The following is a 27,025-nucleotide window of genomic DNA, read 5'->3' on the forward strand; positions in this document are numbered from 1 at the left end:
TTTAATATACATAATTTTTTCAAGTTTGACAATATTCAATCTATTTAATATTTCTTCTGATGGGGAAACTAGTAGAAAGTCAGATGACTTCCCTAACATAACATGGCCTAGTCAGCACTCTGACTTAAATTTGCCTGTCATTATTCCTAGTGTTCTTACCACTACTCTACATTTGCCTCCCTTCATAAGCTCTTTCATGCCATAGCCAAGAGATGCTCCTGAAGCAATTTCTTCAAGTTCACAGGAAAGGTTGGGTTGGTGGGTCCCTCTTCTTTCATTCTGAGTTTGGATCTTCCCTTGACATTTCTCTCTTCCTTCTGTGTTTCTTATACCGCATCTTAAGAAAAGGCTATCCCAAGTTTCTTTCTGGCTAAAGAACAAACAATGGGAAAAAAACTATCTTCTTGTTAATTTTGGCCAAGTTGCGACAAATTAGGATTTTCAAAATGATTTTACTAAAGCTAGAGGGAAAGCAAAATGAAAACAAACTAAAAGAAAGGGAGGATCAGAAAAATAGTCATATCTCAACTGCAGTTTTCTAAGCTGAGTAGATAAAGTTATGGTAAGAAGGTACCCATGCATCATAAGAACCCTGCTCAGAAAAGACCTCCATTTCATTCAGAAGTTCTTTTCTTTTTTTTATTGCACTTTATGTTTTGGGGTACATGTGAAGAACATGCAAGATGGTTGCACAGGTACACACAAAGTTCTTTTCATATAGAATTTGAATCAACTGAATTCGGTCAAGGGTGACCATAATGTCAATAGCCCAGCTCCAAGTGCATTAGGCAAACCTACACTTTTCCTGGTATGTAGTAGTAAGGTCATAAAGCACTAAAACTCAAAACCATCCTCCAACCACCTTCCCTCTGTCCTGTGGTTATCTTCTCACACATGCCTATAATGTCTTACTCTTTGTCAATACTTTCACCTTTTACTTTTGTTAATGGAACAAGTCTACAACCTTCAGGCCTTAGAATTAGTGGCCTCCAAGGTCCCTTCCAGGAAACTAGAGGTATTCATAAGATAATGAGGTAAGATATTTCCAAATCATCTGAATAATCTCAGAGCACTTCTTCATCAGAACTCTGGCAAAACACAGTGCTAACTTCAGTGACTTTGTTTTCAGTTCTTACTAATGTTTTAGTTAAACCAAAAAGGTCCTTTGCCATTAAGGTGTTCAAATAAGATAGCAGGTCTTATCACAACAGAAGCAACACACAGGTTTTGTCTTAAAACTGTCTATCAAAAATGGGCTTTCACAGAGTGCTATTGTATTTTCAGAGTTAGGCAGCTGAGTTGATTAAATAAAAGTTAATAGTAATGCAAACTTTAATTTTATCTTTAATGTATCCATTCCATTTTCTCTGCAAACCTAGGATCTTGGTATTGGAATGTGATAATTTATGCATTGTCTGCAGTGCTTTCTTCCAAAAGTTTGACAAGAGTTAGTGTTATTTTAAAAATCAGTATCAGTTTCTACAACTGTCATATTTTTTCTTTCTTTATAATTAATTGATTGTCTAAAAATGTACTTATATGTGCAGCAACATGGTTACAGCTGAAGGCCATTGTCCTAAGTGAATTAACACAGGATCAGAAAACCAAATACCACAAGTTTTCACTTATAAGTGGGGGCTAGACATTGGGTATTTATGGACACAAGGATGGCAACAATAGACACTGTGGACTTATCAGGGGGGTTGTTTTTCAATCCATGGGGTACTATGTTTACCATCTGGGTGACAGGATCATTCATAACCCAAACCTTAGCATCACACAATATGCCCATATAACAAACCTGCACATGTACCCTCTGGATCTAAAATAGAGGATGATTTTTATTTATTTATTTAGAGATAGAGTTTCATACTTGTTGTCCAGGATGGAGTGTAATGGCATCATCTCAGCTCACTGCAACCTCCGCCTCCTGGGTTCAAGTGAACCTCCTGCCTCACATTCCTGAGTAACTGAGATTACAGGTGCCCACTACCATGTCTGGCTAAATTTTTGTATTTTTAGTAGAGACGGGGTTTCCCCATGTTGGCCAGGCTGGTCTGGAACTCCTGACCTCAGGTGATCCACCCACCTTGGCCTCCCAAAGTGCTGGGATCAGAGGCATGATCCACTGTGCTGGGCCAGAATGAAATTATTTTTTAAAAAGTACTGAAACAGTTTTTATGAAAACAGTGTACATATCTAGTTTAATTTGTTACATGAACAATTACTGCTAAATTGTTAACACTGAAATTGTGTTTAACTTAGCTCACAAAATGGGGCCAACTAACTCAAGAGTTTATTGGACATTCTCTTTGAAAGCATAAAAAGACTAGGCTTTCAAAAACAGAGAAACTGATTTTGGCTTTATTTTGACCACTTCTTTCTCTAAACTATGATTTCCTATCATCTTTGAAGGCAAGCAAAATAACAGCTTTTAAATTAAAGGAGAAACAATATCTCAAAGGAGATTAGCTTAAACCCCACTGTAATATCTCCATTTTCTGCTACATCTAAGGATTGCATTGACCATTTTTAAGAGTCACTACCAGACTGACAAAATAAATCTTTCCAAAAGTAGCAGAGAAATTGCCAGATTTTCACTGGTATGAGAATCTTTACGTATAGACATTGATATTGTCTCATCCTTACCCTGCCTCAGGACATAGTCTAGTGTCTTTTAATGAAAAGCAATTTATATAAAAAATTCTATTTTCCAATAGAAAGTTACTAGGTTGAGAGATCTTATAAGACTGAGTAGAAAACAAACAGTACAAAAATGATTCTGGACAATGCACATATTTTAAATCAATAAAAGAATAGTGTTTTCATATTGCTATCCTGAGATCAAATGATGGTAGAACAGCTTTATCATTTTGAGAATGTTGCCCAAATTGTACCTAAAAATTTACCTCTTTCACTATAACTAGGTAAGTTCTCAGCACACCTTTCCACCTCCCTTATTTTTGCTCCACTGGAGAATGCCCACTTTGTGTGGTCATGACGGTGACATCTAAAATGGTGTCTCTTCCCACTTACCCTTCTGCTCTCTGCCACGGGGGAATGGACCTGATATAGCCTGAGTCATTCAAAATACAAAATCCTTTTTGTCACAGTGATTGGTCCGGGAGAGACATAATCAAAGCACATCCTGTCAGAGTCCTCCCCTGGAATCCTTTCAGAAGAAAGTTATTTTTCTATTGGAGTTGTTTAACTGGGAACATATAAGTCTAGAGTTGTTGCCAAAAACTCTACAGTCTTGTGGGAAAATCCCATCTGTAGCTGATGAGAATAAGGTCAATGTATAGTCAGGGACAGAGTTAAAATGTGTGATGAGCAGGGGAGAGAAATCAAAAAAGTATTTGCGAGAGCCCACTGACATGCTTTCTACAGGAAGAAACCAAATCAAGTCCAATCACAGTTATGTATATTAGTGTCACTGTTTTCATAGTAACAACATCTCTGTGTCTCAGTTTTTTCATTTGCAAAACAGGAAAAACTATATCAATAATGCAAGGTTTTTAGTAGTAAATGAGAGGATCTGATAAGCACAATACAGAAGCTTATTCAATGTTTCCCAAAATATAGCTTATCTGACTATCTTGAGATAGGTAAGTTTGAGTCATACTTTAATCCTTTAGATTACATATGCAGTGTGTGAAATGTCCCTTAGAGGTTATAGTAACACCTTAATTAGGTGTTACTTAATTAGGCAAAGATAGCAATATTGTCTATAGCTACAAATTCCAAATTATATCACAGGGCACAACAAAGCATAGCACTAATGTGAAGAAGACTGGGAATGGCAAAATGTGATTTAAGGGAGTAGCTAAGGTGTAATCTGTTGTTTTGAGATAATACTGTCAGAAGATTAAAGCTGGAAAAGCTGGAAGACATTATGTCTGGAACAACTGCATATAGATTTGCCTTGTGGGGAAGCTATGCAGGTGGTAATATTGTTTAGGCTAAGATGTAAGAGACTATCCAAAAACATTATGAATCACACCTGTATCACAACTGCAACAGAACTACCACAAGTAATAGAGAATAAAACATTTATTATAGACATTATTTGATTATATGCTATTGCAGAAAGTGGTAAAGCAATCTATATTTTCCCATCACTTCTGAGTCTGGTGTTTACCCTGAAGACAACAGGACAGGCAGTAAGGAAGGAAAGATGCCTGTGAAATGGTGAAGAAAAGGAATACCAGAATTCCCAAAGATGAACAGAAACCCACATCAGTTTCCCACCATCTCTAACCCTCCAACTTTGATGATGCCGATGAAGTACAAGAGAAGTTAACGTCCTTCAGGAGAAAACTAAACATACACCTGGCCCAGCAGTCGGAGAAGATGAAGCTGAAGATACCTAAGGAGCTGAAAGGGTTAGAAGTCTGTCTCTAATACCTACATCAATAAAGTAAGGCAGCAGATCAGTGACAACATGCATGGACTGTCAAAACCCTACACTAGGCTTTTCTGTGTAAACATAGGTGCTGTTTCTCAGTGTAAACATGTGTGTGTGTGTGTGTATTTATTTATTTTGATTACTTACATGCCATACAATTTACCATTTAAAAGTGTATAATCTAGCACACTTTTAGTATATTCACAAGGTTATAAAACTATTGCCACAACCAATTTTAGAACATTTTCACCCCAAAAGACACTCCATTCCCTTTAGCCCTTTAGCAGTCATGCCTATTTCCTCCATTCTCCAGTGCTAAGCAATTTCTATCCTATTTTTGTATCTGTGAATTTGCTTATTCTGGAGATTAAACGTACATGAAATCGTGTGGTCTTTTGTGATTGACTTCTTGCACTTAGCATTTTGTTTAAGGTTCATCCATATTGCAGTGTGTATCAATACTTCATTCTTTTGCATTGTAGAATCATATTCATTTGCACAGATATATCTTTTTCTTTTTTAAGTCGGAGTCTCAGTCTGTCACCAGGCTGGAGTGCAGTGGAGCAATCTCGGCTCACTGCAACTTCTGACTCCCTGGTTTAAGAGATTCTCCCACCTCAGCCTCCTGAGTAGCTGGGATTACAGGAACATGCCACCATATCCAGCTAATTTTTGCATTTTAGTAGAGATGGGGTTTCACCATGTTGGCCAGGATGGTCTCGATCGCCTCACTTTATGATCCAAGCACCTTAGCCTCCCAAAGTGCTGGGATTAACAGGTATGCACCACTGTGCCCGGCCAGATACATCTCATTTTATTTATTGAATCAGTGGATGAAAATCTGACTTGATTCGATTTTGCTATTATGAATAATGATACTATGAAAAATGATGTTCATGTTTTTGGGTGGACATATGTCTTCATTTCTCACAAGTATATGCCCAGAAATAGAGTCACTGGATGAAATGGTAACTCTATGGTTAACCATTTGAAAAAAATGCCAGGCTTTTTTTTTTTTTTAGCAGCTGCACCATTTTAAATTCCCACAAGCAATGATTGAGGGTTCCAATTTCAACACTTTTTATTGTTTTTAAAAATTAATATTATAACCATACCAGTTGGTATGATATGATAGCTCACTGGAGTTTTGATTTGCATTTCCCTGATGATGAATGATGCTGAACATTTTTTCATGTGCTTATTGGTCAGTTGTATACCTACTTTGGAAAAATGTCTATTCAAGACCTTTGCACAATTTTTATTGGGGTATTTTCTCGTTTTGACGCTGAGCTGGAGGAGTTCTTTACATATTTTCTGTATTAGTCATTTATCTGATATACAATTTGAATGTCCATTCATTTTATTGATAGTGTCTTTTGAAGCAGTAAAGTTTTTAATTTGTTTTCTTTTCTTTTTTTTTTGAAGGAGTCTCGCTCTGTCGCCAGGCTGCAGTGCAGTGGGGCTATCCAGGCTCACGCAACCTCCGCCTCCTGGATTCAAGTGATCCTCCTGCCTCCTGCCTCAGCCACCTGAGAAGCTAGGACTACAGGCATGCACCACCATGTCTGGCTAATTTTTTTGCATTTTTAGTAGAGACTAAAAGGGTTTCACCCTTTTGGCCAGGATGGTCCTGATCTCTTGACCTTGTGATCCGCCCAATGTGCTGGGATTATAGGTGTTAGCCACTGCACCTGGCCTTAAAGATTTTAATTTTCATGAGGTCCAGTGTTTCTATTTTTTTTTGTCACTTGTGTGTTTAGTGTCACATCTAAGAAGCCATTGCCAAATCCAAAGTCATGAAGACTAAAACCTATGTTTTCTCTTAAGAGTTTTATCATTTTAACTATTGCTGTAGTGTCTTTGTTTTACTTCAAGTTATTCATGTATGGCCTGAGGTATAAGTCTGACATCATTCTTTTGCAAATAATTTCTCATAGATGAAATCATAGTTTCAGGGAAAGAAAACAGCATACTGGGAATCTGACAACCTGAAATTTAGTCCTTTCCCTGACATTATTATGATTGTTTCAATATTTATCACTTATATATTCTTTACTAACTAGGATATTGAGATCTATGTGGGGTTTTTTTTTTGGTCCTCTGGGATCTATTATGGACTGAGAGAGATGTATTAAAACCCTTCATTAAGAATATGATTTTATTCTTCTCTTTATACTTCTGAAATGCCTGACTTACAAAAATTAATGCTATATTATTTAGCACACGGATTTTCATAACTGTTGGATCTCTTGGGAACTGCAGACTTTATCATTATAAAGTATTTCACTAAGCATAAACAAATTTACAAGAATAAAACATTAAAAAGTGGGCAAAGGACATACACAGACACTTCTCAAAAGAAGACATTCATGCAGTCAACAAACATGAAAAAGAAACTCAACATCACTGATTAGAGAAATGCAAATCAACACCACAATGAGATACCATCTCATGCCAGTCAGAATGGCAATTGTTAAAAAGTCATGAAACAACAGATGCTGGTGAGGTTGCAGAGGAAACAGAAGGCTTTTACACTGTTGGTGGGAATGTAAGTCAGTTCAACTATTGTGGAAGACAGCATGGAGATTCCCCAAAGATCTAGAAGGAGAAATATCATTTGACCCACAATCCCATTACTGGATATTTACCAAAAGGAATATAAATCATTCTATTATAAAGATACATGTTCACTGCAGCACTACTCATAATAGCGAAGACATGAAATCAACCCAAATGCCCATCAATGATAGACTGGATAAAGAAAATTTAGTACATATACACCATGGAATACTATGCAGTCATAAAAAGGAATGAGTTCATGTCCTTTGCAGGGACATGGATAGAGCTGGAAGCTATTTTCTTCAGCAGACTAACGAAGGAACAGAAAACCAAACACCACATGTTCTCACTTATAAGTGGGAAAGTGAGAGCTGTATAACACATGGACACATGGTAGGGGAACAACACACACTGAAGCCTGTAGGGAGGGTTGGGGAGGGAGAGAAACAGGAAGAACAGCTAATCCATGCAAGGCTTAACACACAGGTGACAGTTTGATAGGGGTGGCAAACCACCATGACACACGTTTACCTATGTCACAAACCTGCACATCCTGCACGTGTACCCTGGGAACTTAAAAGTGGAAGAAAGAAAAAAACCAACAAAGTGGTTCACTATTTTTTTTCTATTTTAATGTTTTTTTCCAGTAAATTCAGCATTGCCCAATTTAAAAATTATAAACCCTGCTTTATTTTTGTTTGCATTTGCATGGTTTAACTCTCTCCATCATTTCATCTTAGTGTTTCTGAGTCATTTTTAAGTATAGGGGTTTTGCTATGTAATGAGATCTGAAAATATATCCTTTAGAAAGTGACTTTAGCTGATATTTATTTATTTAAATGGTAGGCATTTATGGGCTTAGTTTGTCCAGTTATTTCATGTGATGTTTTCTGTTTTGTCTTTAATATGTTTTCTTTACTTCCTTGCATATATTTCCGAAGCTTGGGAAGGGTTATATTTTTAATCTGCTAGTTTTCTTTTAATTATAAACAACACATTTAATCCTCTCTTACTTTAGATAGTATTCTTCGCTTATAAGAAATAGTAGTGGAATTAGTATATTTCCACTTTCTCCACCTTTCCCCTTCTACTCTCCTACCCAAATTTTAGTTGATTATTTTATTTCTTCAACATTTATCTTTATCTTTAAAAGCATCTGAGTTTTTATTTAATTAGAATGACATGATTTGATCTCAGCTATGAAAGATGAACTTATTACCATAAAAATGCTAGCCATTTTCCTCTAGTAGTTCTCTTCCTTATTTACTCAATTTCTAAATTATCAGAATTTATAAAACTTATATTTAAAAAATCTGTACTCATAATCTCTACATTTATTTTAATTTTATTCCTAATCCATGCAAGGCTTAACACATAGGTGACAGTTTGATAGGGGCGGCAAACCACCATGACACACGTTTACCTATGTCACAAACCTGCACGTCCTGCACGTGTACCCTGGGAACTTAAAAGTGGAAGAAAGAAAAAAACCAACAAAGTGGTTCACTATTTTTTTCTATTTTAATGTTTTTCTCCAGTAAATTCAGCATTGCCCAATTTTAAAATTATAAACCCTGCTTTATTTTTGTTTGCATTTGTATGGTTTAAGGATTATGGGTTCAATCCTTAGTACTAGACTTTTTGACTCAGTTTCCACTTATGTTCTCATTATTTCTGAAGGCCTGTCATGAACTCAGCATGACCAGTGTATTAGTTTCCTATTGCTGTTGTAACAAATTACTACAAACTCGGTGGCTTGAACAACACAAATTTATTATCCTATAGTTCTCTAGGGCAAAATTCAGATGAATTTCTCACCAGGCAGAAATCAAGGAGTCAGTATAGCTCTGTTCCTTTCAGGAGGTTCTAAGTGAGAACTGTTCTATTGTACATTCAGGTTGTTGCAATTGTAAGACTGGCATTCCTGTTTCCTTGTTGGCTGGCAGATGAAAGTGATATCTAGCTTGTAGATACTGCCGCCATGCCTTGGCTTCTTGCCCCTTTTCTTCATCTTTAACACCAGCAATGGTGGGTAGGAGTCCCTGTCATACTTTGGATTTTCTTGCATCTCTCTGACTCAGTCCTCTGTCTCCCTCTTTCAGTTTTAATAAAGACCCATATGATCACACTGGGATGATGTGGATAATCCAGGATATGTTCTCTATTACAAAGTAAACTTAATACCATCTGTGAAGTTTCTTTTCACAAATAAAGTAATACAGTCACAGGTTGCAGGGATCGAACATCCTTGGAAGGCAATTTTTCAGCTTCCAAGCTACTTTAAGATTCTCTTTTTATATCACAGAAGAGAAGCCAGTGAACAGTTTCCCAGAATCCTCTCCCCGAAATAGTTTTGGATTAAAATTTGCCAGTAAGAGGCATTTGCATGAATGAGATTTAGAAGGTGGAAGAGAATAGTCTATTATACTCCAGAATAGTTGCAGACAGGGACATAGGCACATGTGAGATTCACATGGGTTTCTTAGTAAGCACTTCAGACACCTGCTTTGTTGTGGCAGAACAAGATAGCTATTGGGAGCTTCCTCAAGATTCTTGGAAATCACAACAGCTTCTTAGCACATAAATCATGTGATTTATGATATGAAATAAGCATCTTTCTTTGATTTGCTGAATTGTCATACTCCTTTCTAAGTATCGATTGCTTCCAGTGTTTCATCCTTTGTATTTAAATTTGTAAAATTTCCCCAAAAGTTTATTTAATGTGAAAGTTTTTGCCAATGTTACTTCTTTTGGGACATCTTCCTCCTTCCCATTACAACCACTTTCCAATTGCACGTTCAGTGTTTTGTTTGTTGATTTATTTCTTCCCTGTCATTTTCATTCTTTGGCTAATTCCATCTTTCTCTTATCCATTTATGTAAAATGTCACATAGCTTTATCGCTGACAGGAAAGGAGGTAACACAATTAATATACTTTGCTGTATATGCACTGAATATAGGTGTGCAGTGACCAATTACTGACAGACTTTGTAGGAAGTGATGTGATTGGTCATTTATGATGCATCTGTTATTTATATAATGAAATGTGGACTGAAGAATTAGAGGCAAAATACATACTTTATGGAATTACTCAATGGGTATACACTGGTACCTGACATCTGAACTATGTTTTGTGGGAGTGGTGTTAATTCACGAAACAATTGTGTACGTATTTTCTAGGGCTGCTATAACAAAGAAATGCAGACTAGGTGGTTTAAAGAACAGAAATTTATTTTTTTTTAACAGCTCTGAAGGTTAGAAGTAGATCAAGGTGTTCGTAGAGTCGCTTCCTTCCAGGGGTTGTGAGGGAAGTATCTGTTCTAGGCCTCCCTCCTTGGCTTGTAGGTGGCAGTCTTTTCCCTATATATTCACATTGTTTCCCCTTTGGGTGTGTGCACCCAAATTTCCTCTTTTTACAGGGTCGCCAGTCAGAATAGATCTTAACCTAATGACTTCATTTTAACCAAATTATCTCTACAAAGACTTCTATCTCCAAATAAGGTCATATTCTGAGGTACTAGGGAATTGGACTTCAAAATATCAATTTTAAGAGGTGTGTACAATTCAGCCTATAACACACAGTAACTGTAATGTTGATACAAAGATATAGAATGCTTCTGGCAGTTTGGAAAATCGAATAGAATATATTTCCCACGTGTCCTTTTCGAAGATGCTACTAAAGTTCAAATTTAGCTAGATCTCTCCTAGGGCCCATTTGGGTAAATGGAAGATACTCTCTTTTGGTACAAAAGCATTCTCTGTCTTTATACTTGAGTGACAGTTTTCTTATGTTTACTATTCTTGTATTAGTTTTTCTTTTGTTGAGGTCTTTGAAGTTAATACTCCAGTCTTTTTAAAATTTAATTTAGGTATATTTATATAAATTAGGAAGCATACATAGTATGTGTTCAGTTTGACTAGTTTTGACAATTGTATAGAGCCATATAACCACCACCATAGTTAAGATATAGAGCATTTTCATCATCCCCCAAATGTTACTTGTGTCTCTTTGCTGTCAGTCTCCGTTGCACATCCAGCCCCCAGCCAATCTCCCTTCTGATTTCTGTAACCAGGAAGCACTTTCTCTTGTTCTTGGATTGTATATAAATTGAACCATACAGTTATGCTATTCTTATGTGTCTGACCTATTTCATTCAAAATAATGCTTTTGAGATTAATCTTTGTGTTGTGTGCATTAGTTTTCTGAGTGGTATTGATTATAGGAATGTGCCACAATGTGTTTTAAACATTCTTCTGTTGATGGACATTTGAGTTGTTTCCAGTGGTTTATGTACATTCTAGTAGAAAACTTTTGTGAACATGTTTTTATTCTAGAGACAGATAGTGGACCACGATGAAGGTGTATCTTTAACTGTTTAAGAAAGTACTTGTAATCCCAGCACTTAGGGAGGCTGAGGCAGGCAGATCATTTGAGGTCAGGAGTTCGAGACCAGCCTGACCAAAATTATGAAGCCCTGTCTCTATTAAAAATACAAAAAAATTAGTCAGGCGTGGTGGCACATACCTGTAGTCCTAGCTACTAGGGAAGCTGAGGCAGGAAAATTAATTGAACCCAACAGACAGAGGTTGCAGTGAGCTGAAATCGCTCCACTGCATTCCCGCCTGGGAGACAGAGTGAGCCTTTGTCTCAACAAAAAGGAAACTACCACACAGTTGTACAAAGTGCTTGCACCATTTTATATTCCCACCAGCCGTGTATGAGAATTCCAGTGATTTTGCATTTTCAGTATCATTGAGAATTATGCATTCAAAAAATTATAGCCATTCAAATTTTAGTATAAAATGGTGTCTTATCATATTTCCTTTACAATAATGATGTTGAGAACCTTTTCATATACCTATTTACCATTCTTATATCTTCTTTTGTGAATTTGTTTATTCAAGACTTTTGTCGATTAGAAAAACCTGGCTGGTTTGCCTTTTGTTTATAATTAATAAACTATTTTTAGAGAAGATTCGAGTTTACAAAAATGTTGGGCAGAAGGTAGATTTTTTCCATATACCCCAACACCCTCCCACACACAGTTTCCCCTATTAATAACATCTTGCATTAGTGTAATACATTTGTTACAATTGATGAACAAATGTCAATACATTATTATTAACTATATTACCTAAAGTCCATAGTTTACATTAGGTATCACTTTTTCTCTTGTATATTCTATTGCTACTGAAAAATATATAATGTATTATAATATCATAAAGAATAGGTTCATTGACCTATAAATCATCTGTCCACCACCTATTCATCTCACTCTCTTCCTGAACCTGTTTCCATTGTCTTTACCAGAATGTCATATAGTTGGAATCATACAGTATGTAGTCTATTCACATTGCTTCTGTCACTTAGCAGTATGTGTGCCTTTTCACTCAGCTATATGGGCACGTCTGTTAATAAGGTTTGGATGTTTGCACCCTCAAAACCTCATCTTGAAATGCGAGTCCCATTGTTGGAGGTGGGGCCTCGTTAGAGGTATTACATAATAGGGGTGGATCCCTCATGCATCCTATAGCACCATCCACTTGGTGATAAGTGAGTTCTCAGTTAGTACACATGAGATCTGGTTGTTTAAAAAATTAGAGACTTCCCACTTCTCCTCCTCTTACTCCTGCTCTCACCAAGTGGCACACGGGCTCCCCTTTGCCTTTTTCTGTGATTGTAAGCTTCCTGAAACCCTCACCAGAAGCACATGCTGTCACGCTTCCTTGATAGCCTGCAGAACCATGAGTCAATTAAGCCTTTTTTCTTTACAGATTACCCAGTCTCAGGCATTTCCTTATAGCAATGCGAGAATGGACTAATACTGAAATTTGGTACCAAAGGATGGGCTGTTGTGATAACAATACTGAAAAATGTGGAAACAGCTTTGGGGCTGATTAATGGGCAGAGGTTGGAAGAGTTTGGAGGACTTCAAAGAAGACAGGAAGATGAGGTTAAGTGTCTTAGAGACTAAATGATTGTATCCAAAATGCTGATAAGAATATGAACAGTGAAGTCCAGACTAATGAAGTCTCAGATGGAAATGAGGAAGTTATCAAAAGCTGGAATAAAGGTCACCCATGTTACACTCCAGCAAAGTGCTTTGTCGCGTTGTGTTTATGTCCTAGGCATCTCTGGAAGTTTGAACTTACGAGTAATTACTTGGCGGGGTGAGGTGGTTCACGCCCGTAATCCCAGCACTTTGGGAGGCTGAGGTGGGTGGATCGCCTGAGGTCAGGAGTTTGAGACCAGCCTGGCCAACATAGTGAAACCCCGTCTCTACTAAAAATACAAAAATTAGCTGGGAGTGGTAGCACATGCCTGTAATCGCAGCTACTCCAGAGGCTGCAACAGGAGAATCCCTTGAATCCAGGAGATGGAGGTTGCAGTGAGCAGAGATCACGCCATTGCACTCCAGCCTAAGTAACAAAGTGAGACTCTGTCTTGGAAAAAAAAAAATAGGGAAAATCTCTAGGACATTGGTCTGGGCAAAAATTTCCTGAGCCATACCCCACAAGCACAAGCAACCAAGGTAATCATGGACAAATGGGATCACATCAAGTTAAAAAGCCAACCAACAGATGGGGAAAGAATATTTGCAAACAATACATCCGACAAGGGATTAGTAACCAGAATATATAAGGAGCTCAAACAACTCTGGGAAAAAAATCTAACAGTCCTATGAAAAAATGGGCAAAAGATATGAATAGACATTTCTCAGAAGAATACATAGAAATGGCAAACAAGCATATGAAAAGGTGCTCAACATCACTGATCATCAGAGAAATACAATTATAAGCTATATTGAGATATCATTTCACACCAGTTAAAATGGCTTATATTCGAAAGTCGGGAAATAACAAATGCTGGTAAGGATGTGGAGAAATGGGAACCCTCCTACACAGTTGGTGGGAATGTAAATTATTCAACCGCTAAGGAAAACAGTTTGGTGTTTCCCCAAGAAAATAAAAGTTGAGATACCATATGATTCAGTAATCCCACTTCTGGGAATACACCCAAAAGAAAAGAAATAAGTATATTGATTTCCTTATACTGATGGGTATCTGCACTCCCATGTTGGTTGCATCACTTCTCACAATAGCCAAGATTTGGAAGCAACATAGGTGTCCATCGACAGATAAATGCATACAGAAAATGTGGAACATAGACACAATGGAATACTATTCAGCCACAGAAAATAATGAGATCCTGTCACTTGCAAACACATGCATGGAACTGGAGGACATTATGTTCAGTACAACAAGCTAGTCCTAGAAAGACAAACTTTGCATGTTTTGATTCATTTGTGAGAAATAAAAATTAATACAATTGAACACATGGAGAGAGAGAGTAGACTGATACTTACTACAGGCTGGGAAGGGTAGTGGGGAGCTGAGGGGGAAGTGGGGTGGTTAAAGAATCCAAAAAATATAGCTAGAAAATAGAAAGAATAAATAAGACCAGGTACAGTGGCTCACACCTGTAATCCCAGCACTTTGGGAGGCCGAGGTGGGCAGATCACTTGAGGTCAGGAGTTCAAGACCAGCCTGGTCAACATGGTGAAATCCTGTCTCTACTAAAAATACAAAAATCGGCTGGGCGTGGTGGCAGGCACCTGTAATCCAAGCTACTTGGGAGGCTGAGGCAGGAAAATGGCTTGAACCCATGAGGTAGAGGTTGCAGTAAGTCGAGATCGTGCCACTGCACTCCAGCCTGAGCAACAGACTGAGACACCATCTCTAAATAAATAAATAAATAAGACATAGTGCTTGGTAGCACACAGGGTGACTATAGTCAATAATAATTTATTATACATTAAAAACATTTATTATACATCTAAAAACAACTAAAAGAGTAAGATTTGAATGTCTGTAACCAAATAAATGATAAACGCTTGAGATATCCCATTTGCCCTGATGTGTTTATTACATATGGTATGCCTGTATCAAAATATCTCATGTACCCACAAAGAAGACATCTATGTACTCAGAAAAATTAAAAATTAAAAACAAAAATAATCACTGCAGGTTTAGGAGATAGCTATGGACATGAAAGAGGCTAGCAGGAAAGCCCAGAGGAGGGAGGAGAGGATGCTGGCTCAGGTGAAGCCAGGCCAGAGTAACTTCTAAGCCTGAGAGAAACCCTGTTTTCTCTCTTTCATATGTCCCTGCAGGCAGCTGGCCTCTCCAAGGAAGACCACCATTGTCCACAGTGATGAAAAGTTTCTGGAGATATAATTGCCTCTTTACTCTGAGAGGGGATTGTGTATCCACATCCCAGATGTAGCATGGATTTTGTTCCAGATTGATAAGATAAAACGGAAAATGTAATATTTGGTCTTTGGACTATAGTGATAGATGCATTTTTTTTCCCTAAAAAACTTATAAGAGCAGAAAGCTTTGAATTGACAAGAAGCAAGATCCTGAGGTAATGCTATTTTATTATTCCAACTAGTTATTCAAAGGTATACTTTATAATTTTAAACTTCATGGATAAATTCACAGGTACTAGGTTAACATAAGAGTAGTGAACTATCTACCCATTAAATGTAACATGCAGTTAACAGGAGTTACTGCAAGGCTACTAAATCTCAATTGTCCAGTGAACAATAACATGTAATCTGCATACAAAAGATTTTTTTAGTTTGTCAGATACTTTTATATTTTATAATTTGATATTCACTGCAGCCTTATGATATAGATCTTACTAGTATGCACTTTATTGATAAGGAAATAGAAGCTCAGAAAAAAAAAATAAATGACTTCCTCCAGCCACACAGGTTGCAAGCAAGAGTATGAAAACAGAATTCCTCTTTTCAAAAATTATTTTCCTTCCATAATGCTTCCCTGAAATGTGCTTCACTGCTTTTACATAGGCATATATATTCCCTGGAGAAAACATGGCTGCTTTTGATTCTATTTTTGTCATACCATGACACTACCAGTTTTCCCTCTATGCAGCACCCTTGATGTCACAGGGCAGCAATATGCTTATGTCTGCTTGGCTACAGACACTCACATAAGGACAGAGAGGCACTCATGCACAAGCACACACTTCAGAGTTCCCCACGGGAGAAGATTACTTTTCATTTGTCCCAACTGTACCTGCAGGATTTTCATTTATGGAGATGACTGAGTGATGACACAGAAAGGCCAATGTAATTGAAAGATTTTTGTTACTTACATTTTCTGAGAAGGGGAGGCTCACCACATCATGCAAGGACATGTGGGTAAACACCAGGAGGCACAAAGGAGTGAGTGGAAGCCATAGTCTTTACCGGCATATCTGTGGGAAAGGCAAGGAAGGGCAGGTCAAACAGTTTAGAACTGGGTAATTTGAATGATCCCAGCTGGTTAAGGGGGGATGGGGCAATCCCTAGTTGTCTGACACCTGGCTTCAGGTTAATTTAGAGCAGGTGAATATTGGCTTGGTGCATGAGAGTTAAAGAAAGGAAGTAGTTTCAGAGGATGGGTTCTGGATACCAAGGAGGATGCAAACAACTTTGGCCATTAGTTTGGCCTTGTGATTAATGGATGCCAAAGAGACAAATATAAATCTAAGAAAACAGAATAGGGCAGTAGATTCATAAATCATATTTTTTTAAAATATAGGGATCCTGCTTTTATCTGCAGCATACCCTAACTTTCTCCATGTTTAAGTCCTCTACTGCCAGGTAGCAAACTATCCCAGAACTTTGTGGCTTACAGCAACTGGCATTCTACTTATTCATGATTCTGTGGATCATAAATTCAGTTAGGGCTCAGCTGGATGGTTTTTGTTTTTGTTTTTTTTGGTTTTTTTGCTTTATATATAGTCAGTTGGGGTTATTCACTCAGCTGCATTCAGGTGGTGGCTCTGCTAGGCTGGAAAGTCCACAAAAGGAGCTTCAGTCTCATGTTTTTTTAATGTTGCTGCTCCTCCACATGCTCTCTCTCTATGTGGCTAGCTTAAGCTTCTTCACAGTATAATGAACCCATGGTAGTCAGACTTCTTATATATGGCAGCTGGCTCTTAATGGGAAGCATACCAAGTGGCAAAGGCAGAATCTTCAGTTATTTAAGGACTTGTCTCATAAATTTGAAGGCACTGTATCACATTCTGTTTGTCAAATCAAGTCACAGGGCCACCCCAGATTAATAAGGCAGGGAAAATTGTTTTTACCTCTCTCCTGAATGGCAAAGAATTTGTGGTTACCTTCAATTTACAACACCCATTCTGCCTCATGAAAAACTGAGTCTAGATCAAAGTAACTAGCCAATCTAAAAGAGAGGCTATTAAACATTTAAAACAAAACAGGAAAACACAGATTTATAATCAATAATTTTCTTAAGATCCTTAAGAACAAATTTAACATGTTGTCAGATATTTCCTAAAATGTACAAAAATGACAGAAACAAAACATATGTATAAGCTCTTGTATAATCAATGTGACCAAATATATTAAAATAAGTAGGCAAGAGAAAAACTAAACAACAACCATCTAGTGCAGCACACTGCTGGCAATAAATTCTGTATTATGGTAATACAAAAGCCTACACATGAAAAATACAAAATACTTAATATAAGACATTAGTTCATAAAAATTTTTCAGTTATAAAAATCTGATTTTCTAGTATTATATCTGGAACTATTGAGTTTATTTGGCATCATGTTTTTTCTATAACATCTAACAAACTGAAGAGTTAAGTCTCCTTAGAGAAAGGGAGAGAGAGAACAAGAGAGGGCAAAATTTGAATTTTAGCAATCTTATAAAGTGATATTTTGTGAGGATAAGAGGTCTTAAGAATGTTCCTATTTTAACACATCAATATTGTTTATTTCAACCATAAGAATACATTGATTTAGTACATTAGTAAACATGTAAAAATGTTTCCAGGCACTTTAGTAAGCTGGAGAGGGCAAAGATAGGAGGGAGGAAGTTGTCCCTCTTCATTCCTTTCTCTAGGCCAAAGGGCTATTGCCCTCCAAATGCAGTCCTAGGCTGCACCTGGCTATAGAAGGAAATCTATAGAAAGAGATCTGGCTCTTGGCAGCATTCATGCAGTCCTCTCATAAATACTTTCCAAAGCCGCTGTCTGTTCCTGACTGCATATTTGAGTGCCAAGTTAGTTTACCCAGTTGATGTGTGCATACTCATCTGGTGGCTTAAGAATCATGGGAAATTTTCATGTTTATTTCAAGAGAATTTTACAGCCTGGATGCTTGATGTGTATCAGAGCAGGGTTTGAAGCCTGGAAGATAGTGGCAGTGAATGCCTTGGGCTTCTGCTCTCGCCAAATGGTGGAGACTAAGCCACCCTTAGGGTGTTCCAAGCCAGATCTGTCCTGATAAACTTTATGAGCCTGAGACAAGTACTCCCTATGAATACTTGTCACAGGGAGTACTTGTGTCTGCCTCCAGCATATTCACCTAAGTGTAAAGGAACATTTAAGGGCCACTGAGAGCAGGGAAAGGGAATGAGGAAGGCAACATGCAGGCATAAGCAGGGTGAATGAAGAAAGTGCTGAAAGGCACTGGCACTGATGGGAGAGCCTCGCAGGTACCTGGAAGCCGGTTAACATGAGCATTAAGATTCTACTTATTCTATCAGCTGATACTACCCACCTCTTCCTGACTACTTCCCTTGTTAGTCAGTGCTAAGCTGCTTGTCTCCATCCCCTTTCTCCAAGCTGAGAAGTACCTCCCAAAGTCACTGCTCAGTTCTGGGCACAGTTTTGGCCAGGACATTTCCTGTCTTCCAGCATCTCAGAGCACACTCTGAGGGATTACTAGTGGTTGCCTCATCTAGTTTCCTCCCCGAATCTCTCTGCTGTGGAGTTGTAGGAAGGAAATGAGGGCAACATCTGCCTAATCGTCTCTGATTCCCCACTAGACCTGCCTGAGTCCACCGAAGTCACAAGGGTCCAGCACATGGTGCAAGGGCAAAGGCTTTAGAGTTAGAGAGGTTGGCATGATGGTATAGCACCATCAACCTATTGCTTTATTAGGTTGAGGTAAGTCTTTATCTCCTGGATCTCTGGCTCTAAAATGCCCATTCACATGTCTGGTCCTTGTGTGTGAGTCACTGAGACAGCCCTGCCAATCACCTGGCCCAGCGTCTGCCACAGAAAGTGTGCTCCTAGGAGTGGAACCCTGAGTACTCTTCCTGGATTAGGGCCTGGATATGAAAGGTGGAGCTGGACACTACCTCTTTCCCAGTAAGGCCCATCCTGTACTTTGAACTGTAAATAGGCATGATGGCCAGAGACCTACTTTCCACATTTCCCATCCCTCCCCTTCAATCCTCACACTGAACATTTATGGAGGAGGTAGTAAACACTGCCAGGTGCTGAAGATAAAATTAAGAGTGAGAGTGGATCACTGCCTGCCCTCAAGAAACTTCTCTAGCAGCAGAGCTCATAGCACAGGAGAGGCCAAAGGCTCATATTCCTCTTTTTTTTCACTTCCCATCCTTTCACCAGTGTGATCTTCCCTGTGTCCCTACTTGGGTCTTGGCCCTGTTTCTCTGCTCTCTCCCAGCCTCCTACTTCCATGGATGATCATTCAATTCTGTCATAAAGGACTGAATCATTGAATTTCTTTAAAAATCTACTCAGCCAGTTTTATTACATCAGTCATTGTTTCACAATTGAGACTGATTCATGATCACAGATAAAATACGCTGAACAATTTTTTTTTTTAAACAGAGTTTCCCTCTTGTTGCCCACGCTGGAGTGCAATGGTGTGATCTTGGCTCACTGCAACCTTTGCCTCCCAGGTTCAAGTGATTCTCCTGCCTCAGCCTCCCAAGTAGCTGGGATCACAGGCGCCTGGCTAATTTTGTATTTTCAGTAGAGACAGGGTTTCGCCGTGTTGGTCAGGCTGGTCTTGAACTCCTGACCTCAGGTGATCCGCCCACCTCGGCCTCCCAAAGTGCTAGGATTACAGGCATAAGCCACTGTGCCCAGCCTTACACTGAACGACTTGAAGAGTATTTTTTGACACTTTGTGCAGCCACAACTTCTAATTTTTTTTTTCAGCATCAGCACTCTGAGCTTATTTTACTTGCCAAACATTAATGAAGCCTTGGCTCTGGGCCAGAATTTTTCTAGGCATTAGGGATACAGCAGGTAGCAAAGGCAGTGTTTCTTTGACACATATATTGCAAAATAGAAGCAGATGATGAGCAAAGTGCTATTTGACATGTTGGCCAGTAGCACAGTAAATGTTATGTAGATAAATGAAGCAGAGTCAAGGGTTAGAGATTGGTGGCAGAGAACAGGGTTCTCTGATAGGTCCGGTGGCCAGAAAAGTTCTCTTTGAAAGCAGTAGGTGAAGGAGTCAGGCAGCCAACTGGGACAAGTCTTGCAAGGCAGAAGGGGTAGAAGGTGCAAAGGCTACAAAGCCAGAACTACTTGACGTGTGTGAGAATCAGCAAGGACAGTGATTAGAGCATAGCAGAAAATGGGAAGAGGCATAGGATAGAAGGAAGGGCTTTGTAGACCTTGGCTGCAACTTTGCTCTTTATTCTGAGATGAAACTTGGATGATTTTGAGCAAGGGAGTGAAGGGATCTAATTTTTGTTTTAAATGATTCCCGTGGCTACTTTATGGAGAATATACTATAGGTAGAAAAAAGCGAAAGCTAAGTGATTAGTTGCAGCAGTGTGTGAGAAAGAAAGGCTGGGTGGGGATCAGGGTGGCAGTGGTAGAAATGGCAAGACATGATTGAATTGGCAATATATTTGAAAGCAGAGCCAATAATTCATGATAGCTCTAGGATCAGAGATCCATTTAAAGTAGAAAAAGAAAATTATTTATAAACACTCACATCTTCACAGTTCATTTTTAAGTAGAGAATAATACCCAGTGGCCAATGGCACTAGTAGCAGAACAAGAAATAGAGAATAAAATGTGTGGGATGCCTGCAATTGGTTATCGGATGCTGATTTTGCAGAACTTTTTATATCTTGCTATTTAGGTTTTTTTTTTTTTTAAGGTAGGTATATCATATTATTTCCCAATTAAATAAGTCACTGTTTAAATACTGCCTTTTTCATGAAAGGCAGGACCCCCTGAGGGTCTTCATGACCCTGAAAGGAAGTGTGACTTCCACAGTGCAGCCAGCAGTGTCAATACTTCGCTAAGTGAGATTTAAACAAGAAAGAAAATGTGTTAATAAAACATCGCGCCAAGAGAATTTAGTGGCCACAGACCCACGAAGGAACACTGAGTTGTGCGAGTTGGCTAGGTAGAAGAGTGGTTAATCTTTTCAGCTTGAACAAGTGTACCTTCTCTGAGACCGGATTCAGCGCTCGCCAGGTCCTCTGCTAATTCAGGCCCCACATCCAGGAGCTCTGACAGCCGACCGCAGCCTTTAACTGCCCGCCTAGAGGGCTACGACAAGCCGGTGGTTCAGCAACCCAGCGCATCCTAGTCCTAGCCAAGCCCTGTGTGTCTACACTCTTCCCATCCCGGCCACGCCCCCACGCTTCCGCGGCCCCTCGCCTGGCCACGCCCCTCCCGCGCCGCGCCGGCGCACCGTCCGTCCGAAAGGCCGCGTGGGCGGGGCTTGCGTAGCCTCCCGGACTCCGGCGCGCACCGCACCGCCCCCCCGCCCCCCGCCCCTGGCCCTCGCGCGCCTTGGTGGACAAGCACTTCCTGCGAGGCCTCCGTACGCACCTTGTCCGAGCCGAGCCGCACCGAGCCGCACCGAGCCGAGCCCTGTACTTCCAAGCCGTTCGCCATGGTGGATGAGCTGGTGCTGCTGCTGCATGCGCTCCTGATGCGGCACCGCGCCCTGAGCATCGAGAACAGCCAGCTCATGGAACAGCTGCGGCTGCTGGTGTGCGAGAGGGCCAGCCTGCTGCGCCAGGTACGTCCGCCAAGCTGCCCGGTGCCCTTCCCCGAAACGTTTAATGGCGAGAGTTCCCGGCTCCCCGAGTTTATCGTGCAGACGGCGTCTTACATGCTCGTGAACGAGAACCGATTCTGCAACGACGCCATGAAGGTGGCATTCCTAATCAGCCTCCTCACCGGGGAAGCCGAGGAGTGGGTGGTGCCCTACATCGAGATGGATAGCCCCATCCTAGGTGATTACCGGGCCTTCCTCGATGAGATGAAACAGTGCTTTGGCTGGGATGACGATGAAGACGACGACGACGACGAAGAGGATGATTACTAGGCCTTAGACCCTCAGGCCTAGCGGGGAGGGCCCTGCACGCCGCCACCCCCTCTCTCCAGCCCTCACCCCGCCGGGAGCCACTGTTCTCCGCCTTGCCCTCTGGTCCCCTTCCCTACTCGCGCCCTTCAGTTCTCTCTCTTCGTTTCTCCGTAGTGCTTGTCTTTGTTCCAGGAATAGTGCTCCATTTACCTGCTGCTGGGGTTGGGGCTGAAGCCTCACTCACTCGGAAATGCTTGGAAGTGTCATCTACCCTGGCCAGCCCCTGAATCCCTCCCCTGCTAATCCGAACTGTGTCCTGAGCCCCAGTTATTGGCCATGCCCCCATTATAAATTGGTCATACCACCCATAGCCCTGCTGCTGCCACCTACCCTACTGCCAGGCTTACATCTGCCCAGAGAACTATGCTGCCACTTCACATCCACTCACCACATCCCACCTACATACTACCGCCTTTCGAAGTAAGGACCAACCTGGAAGATGCCAGAGTTGGCTATACCTCTTCGGACATTGATTCGGACAGCTCACCAACCCATGAAGGGGCCAATCATTCAGCCTGGTTAGTTTTCTACCCACTCTGAGGGTCCTCCCATGCCCCACCAGATTGCTGCAGGGGCTTGGTGTGCCTGGCAGCCAAATTGTTGACATTTCTTTTTTCCTATGCATTGGTTTTACACAGCTGTCACTTTACTTTCAAAATTGCAGCAGTCCCCCAGATGTGTGCATTTGGACAAATAATACTAAGAACAAAGCAAGCACTCAGCCCAGCTCCTCAATACTACCTGGAAAAAGCATTGGCATTATTTTCAATAAATATCAAGCACTACAAAAAAAAGAAATGATTGTCTTTTAATGGTTAAGTGCTGTCACTGGCCTCCAACACTGTCACTCTGTCTACCATTATTCCCATGGAAATCAGGGTTCCCCGCTGTCATCTCCAGGCTGTTGGCGACAGCTACCTCAGGGCTCTGTCAGTGTTCTGATGTTCCCTTCACCAATGTATTTCATAAAGCCCTGGCAAAGGGTATGTCCTCTGGTTCCTCCAGAATGGCATGGGTAAGGCTTGGCTGAGCAGATGGCAAAGAGGCAGTATTAATAATTAGACCATAACAACAGTCATAAACCTGGAAGAGGGGGGAGAGAGAGAGAGAGAGATGTAATGCTCCCAATTATCTGAGCTTTCAGATTCCTTAACACTGTACCAGGGAAGTTCTGCCCCTTAATCCTTATTGCCTATGTGTAGCTGCTGAGTTCAGGCTCCAAATAGCCAACATAGTATATTGCTTTTATGTCACTCTCAGATGCTCCAGCTAACATTAAATCCTGGATCCTGGGCACGTGTACCCATAAAGATAAACCCTGATCTTAACAAATATTTCTGCAGGGCGCGGTGGCTCAAGCCTCTAATCCCAGCACTTTGGGAGGACGAGGCGGGTGGATCACGAGGTCAAAAGATCAAGACCATCTTGGTCAACCTGGTGAAACCCCGTCTCTACTAAAAATACAAAAAAATAGCTGGGCATGGTGGCGCATGCCTGTAATCCCAGCTACTCAGGAAGCTGAGGCAGGAGAATTGCCTGAACCCAGGAGGCGGAAGTTGCGGTGAGCCGAGATCGCGCCATTGCACTCCAGCCTGGGTAACAAGGGCGAAACTCCGTCTCAAAAAACAAAAAACAAATATTTCATCCTCTTTGGGCAGACATCTGTAGAATTCCCACTCATAGATGTGTCCCAGATTCCTGCCTATGAAAATTAGCAGGAAATGCTTGGTTATCTCTTAAATCAGACCTTTTACTGCTATGTGGGCTACTCTGAGATCTCTGGGCCTGGAGGGTTCAGAGCGTGAAGCCGTGGCTGCTGAGAAGAATCTGCATACCTTTGTGAGGCCATTGCCCCAGTTTAAGTCATGAAATGTTTAATGCAGAGCAGCTTGGTTGGGGATTTGTGAGGACTACCTCTGCTAGGCAGAACTGTTTAGGAGGTGGTGAGTGGTTCAGAGTTCTCATTTATAACTGTCCAGATATCCCCATTGTACCATGTCTGAAGCCAACTTGACTTTATAACCTTTAATTAATTTAAATGACACATTTCCTTACTGTGTAAGGCCTTTTGAGGCAGATGTTTTATTTGTACTGGTAAACCTCAGTGTTGATTAAATGAGATATGGGTCATAATATTAATTACCTCATAGGTGTGGATTAAATGAGGTCATATTCATGAAGCATTTAGAACTGTCACTGCTACATGGTGAGTACTCAGTAAACATGGGCTGTTACTCCTGGGCCTGGGAACTGAAGTCTCAGGAAGCAAGTCTCTGGCTCTGAGCCTGGCTTTAGTAGGAAAATGTCAGTGAGAAGAGGAGCAGAGCAGGTGCAGGGAGAATGGAAATGAGAGCATGATAAGCCCCTGTTTACTTTTTGAAGTCTTACATGAAGCAAGAAACAAAGCTGTTTTACCTGGTGAACAGGCAAAGTTCAGGGTAGGAGTTGTCTCACACCTAGGATAGCTGTTTCTGGAGGGCAGGGACAGGGTTGGGCATGACTTAATAAAAGAGGCCGAGGCCAAGGGCTTGGGTGGAAATGAGATCTGGGGGCTCTTCAGGGAGCTGCTGCCTCCAAATATGAATCAAGGAGACACCTGGTTATTTATAATTTGTTGATAACTTCTCCCAGTCTCCTTGGAATATATACAAAAACCCTTGGAAGAGTGAAAGATTATATTTGAGACATAATATGTTTGAGGCCAGATAATTACACTTTATTCTTGACTAGAAAGGCCTTGAATCGGGGATAAATGTGGAAAAGTGAGCAACAGCTAAAAGGTAAAGGATCCAGTGTGACCAAAAATAATTTATTCCAAACTGATTATGGCCCAGTTACGCTGAGTGGAGTTACAGAAACATCATTAAATAAAATGTGGACTCTGCCTTCATAATGAGTACAGTGTGCTGCTTTTACTGTGCTTTGGGCCAGAACTTTAATGATTAGTTACAGAGAAGGGCCAGGAAGAGATCTGGGCTGTAATTAGATCTGGGAGTGACCTTTCTGGGGTGGAAGTTGAGGACAGATGAGTTCAGTGTTCTGTGGAGGAAGGGAGGGTCAGTAAGGATGCCATGCCAAGGCAGCATCTGAGTGGCATCTGGGAGAACTAGGCCAAGGAGCTTCTGTGATCCAAAATGTACATTTCCTGAGTATGTGTTCATGTGCACATGAGCTTGCTGTGAATATGTGTGTGTGTATATGTTTGTGTGTGTTAGGTGAGGTCCTTCTTGCATAACAAACAGGTTATGCTGTGAGATGCAGAAAAGGAAAATGTGAGACTCTGGTTACCTTGGGGGCAGATTCTGTAATAAAAGTGCAGATATTGGCAAGGGCTCTACCACCCAGGGAGGAATTCATGATAATGGCATAAAGCATTGCAAAAAAATGAAGAAGTAGAAGTATGTCTAAGGATAAAAGCACCACTTAGATAAAAAGTATTAAAAATTGGTAGGAATGCTGAACAAATATGAACCCCAGACTCCTGAATTCTCATTGTGGGCATAATAGACTTGAAATGGCCAATGAAATAATGCTATCAATGAGATGATATTAGTCATATTAAAGGTCATAATCATTTAATCATATATACCAATATATCTTTTTATTTTTCTATTCATTTGAATAGATAAGCACTGCCATGTATTAAGTCTGTGTTGCTATCTTGCAGAATGGTATATAAAGCTAGAGTACTTTATGCACATGTATATTTGATTATTTTCTGCCATTAAAACATAGCTAAAACCTCATTAATTTGGAAGTAGGCAGACTCGAGAGAGAAGTCTTGTTGAAATTAGTGGTATATTTGCATTTTCAAAATGCGTTTAAATATTTTTCTAGGATTTTTTTTTTTGAGACAGTCTTACTCTGTCGCCCAGGTTGGAGTGCAGTGGCATGATCTCAGATCACTACAACCTCTGTCTCCTGGGTTCAAGCGATTCTCCTGCCTCATCCTCACAAGTAGCTTGGATTGCAGGTGCCCACCACTACCCCCAGCTGATTTTGGTATTTTTAATAGAGATGGGTTTTCGCCATGTTGGCCAGGCTGACCTTGAACTCCTGCTCATGTGATCTGCCTGCCTTGGCTTCTCAATGTGTTGGGATGACAGGCGTGAGCCATCTCGCCTGGCCTCTAGGTGCTCAAAATAAGTAAAGCAAAGCTAATAAAGCTACTTTAATTCAAGGTCCTGAGAATGTTTTCCTCGATGGTAAGGGGGGGTTAATTATATGAAGAATGTTTATTATTTGCTTTGAAATAGGATTTTGTTAAGTCAGGGTTAAGTGTCTGGCAGCAGTTTGCATGACTGAATAGGACAAGCATATTCCCTACAGTCTTAGCCCACTCAGTTCTAATGGTGTCCTTTGAGAGTGTTGGTAACCTCCTATCTTCCTTAATGAAAATCTGATTAACTACCTTGCATTTTTTTCTCTTGCCTAAAATGCCTGTTAAAATTTGTTCTTTTGTCTTCAAATGTTCTGTTGTCCCGAGAATATTTGTCTTCAAATGTTCTGTCATCCATATAATGTTCTATTGTCTTTTTTTAACCTTGGGATAGATTGAAGGAATTGCTTGCTTGAAGGAATTATGAACACCATAGCAGATTTGTTAATGGAGCAAAAATCTTCCCGTGGATGAGTTGGGAAGAGGAGTGGTGTATTAATCTCATCTCCAAAGAAATACTTGAGACTGTGTAATTTACAGAGAAAAGAAGTTTAATTGCCTCATGGTTTCCCAGGCTGTACAGGAAGCATGATGACTTCTGGGGAGATCTCAGGAAACTTCCAGTCATGGGGGTAGGCTAAGGGGAGGCAGGCATGTCTTACGTGGTGAGCAGCAGGAAGACAGAATGAGGGAGTAG

At 40.3% G+C, this 27,025-nt stretch overlaps 1 protein-coding gene and 1 long non-coding RNA gene across 2 annotated transcripts in view; one reads left to right on the top strand and one right to left on the bottom strand.

Moving 5' to 3' along the window:
* LOC144580975 (uncharacterized) overlaps positions 1-21,434 on the bottom strand; it is a 413,738-nt gene extending 392,304 nt beyond the window's left edge. The window contains exons 1-2 of the long non-coding RNA XR_013531386.1: positions 21,238-21,434; positions 16,152-16,253 (exon numbers count right to left, since the gene is read on the bottom strand). This is a non-coding gene — a long non-coding RNA (uncharacterized LOC144580975). The remainder of the gene's footprint in view (positions 1-16,151; positions 16,254-21,237) is intronic.
* A 128-nt stretch (positions 21,435-21,562) lies between these two features.
* On the top strand, positions 21,563-22,967 carry LDOC1 (LDOC1 regulator of NFKB signaling). The gene has a single exon (XM_008989980.4). The coding sequence runs from the start codon at positions 21,693-21,695 to the stop codon at positions 22,128-22,130; it is 438 nt and encodes a 145-aa protein (XP_008988228.1). The 5' UTR covers positions 21,563-21,692; the 3' UTR covers positions 22,131-22,967.
* The last annotated feature ends 4,058 nt before the right edge of the window (positions 22,968-27,025 follow it).

The sequence above is a fragment of the Callithrix jacchus genome, chromosome X, assembly GCF_049354715.1.
Source record: "Callithrix jacchus isolate 240 chromosome X, calJac240_pri, whole genome shotgun sequence".
Classification (NCBI taxonomy): domain Eukaryota; kingdom Metazoa; phylum Chordata; class Mammalia; order Primates; family Cebidae; genus Callithrix; species Callithrix jacchus.

Coding starts and splice junctions, on each gene's coding strand:
- LDOC1 (XM_008989980.4), top strand. CDS start 21,693: ATGGTGGATGAGCTGGTGCTGCTGCTGCATGCGCTCCTGATGCGGCAC.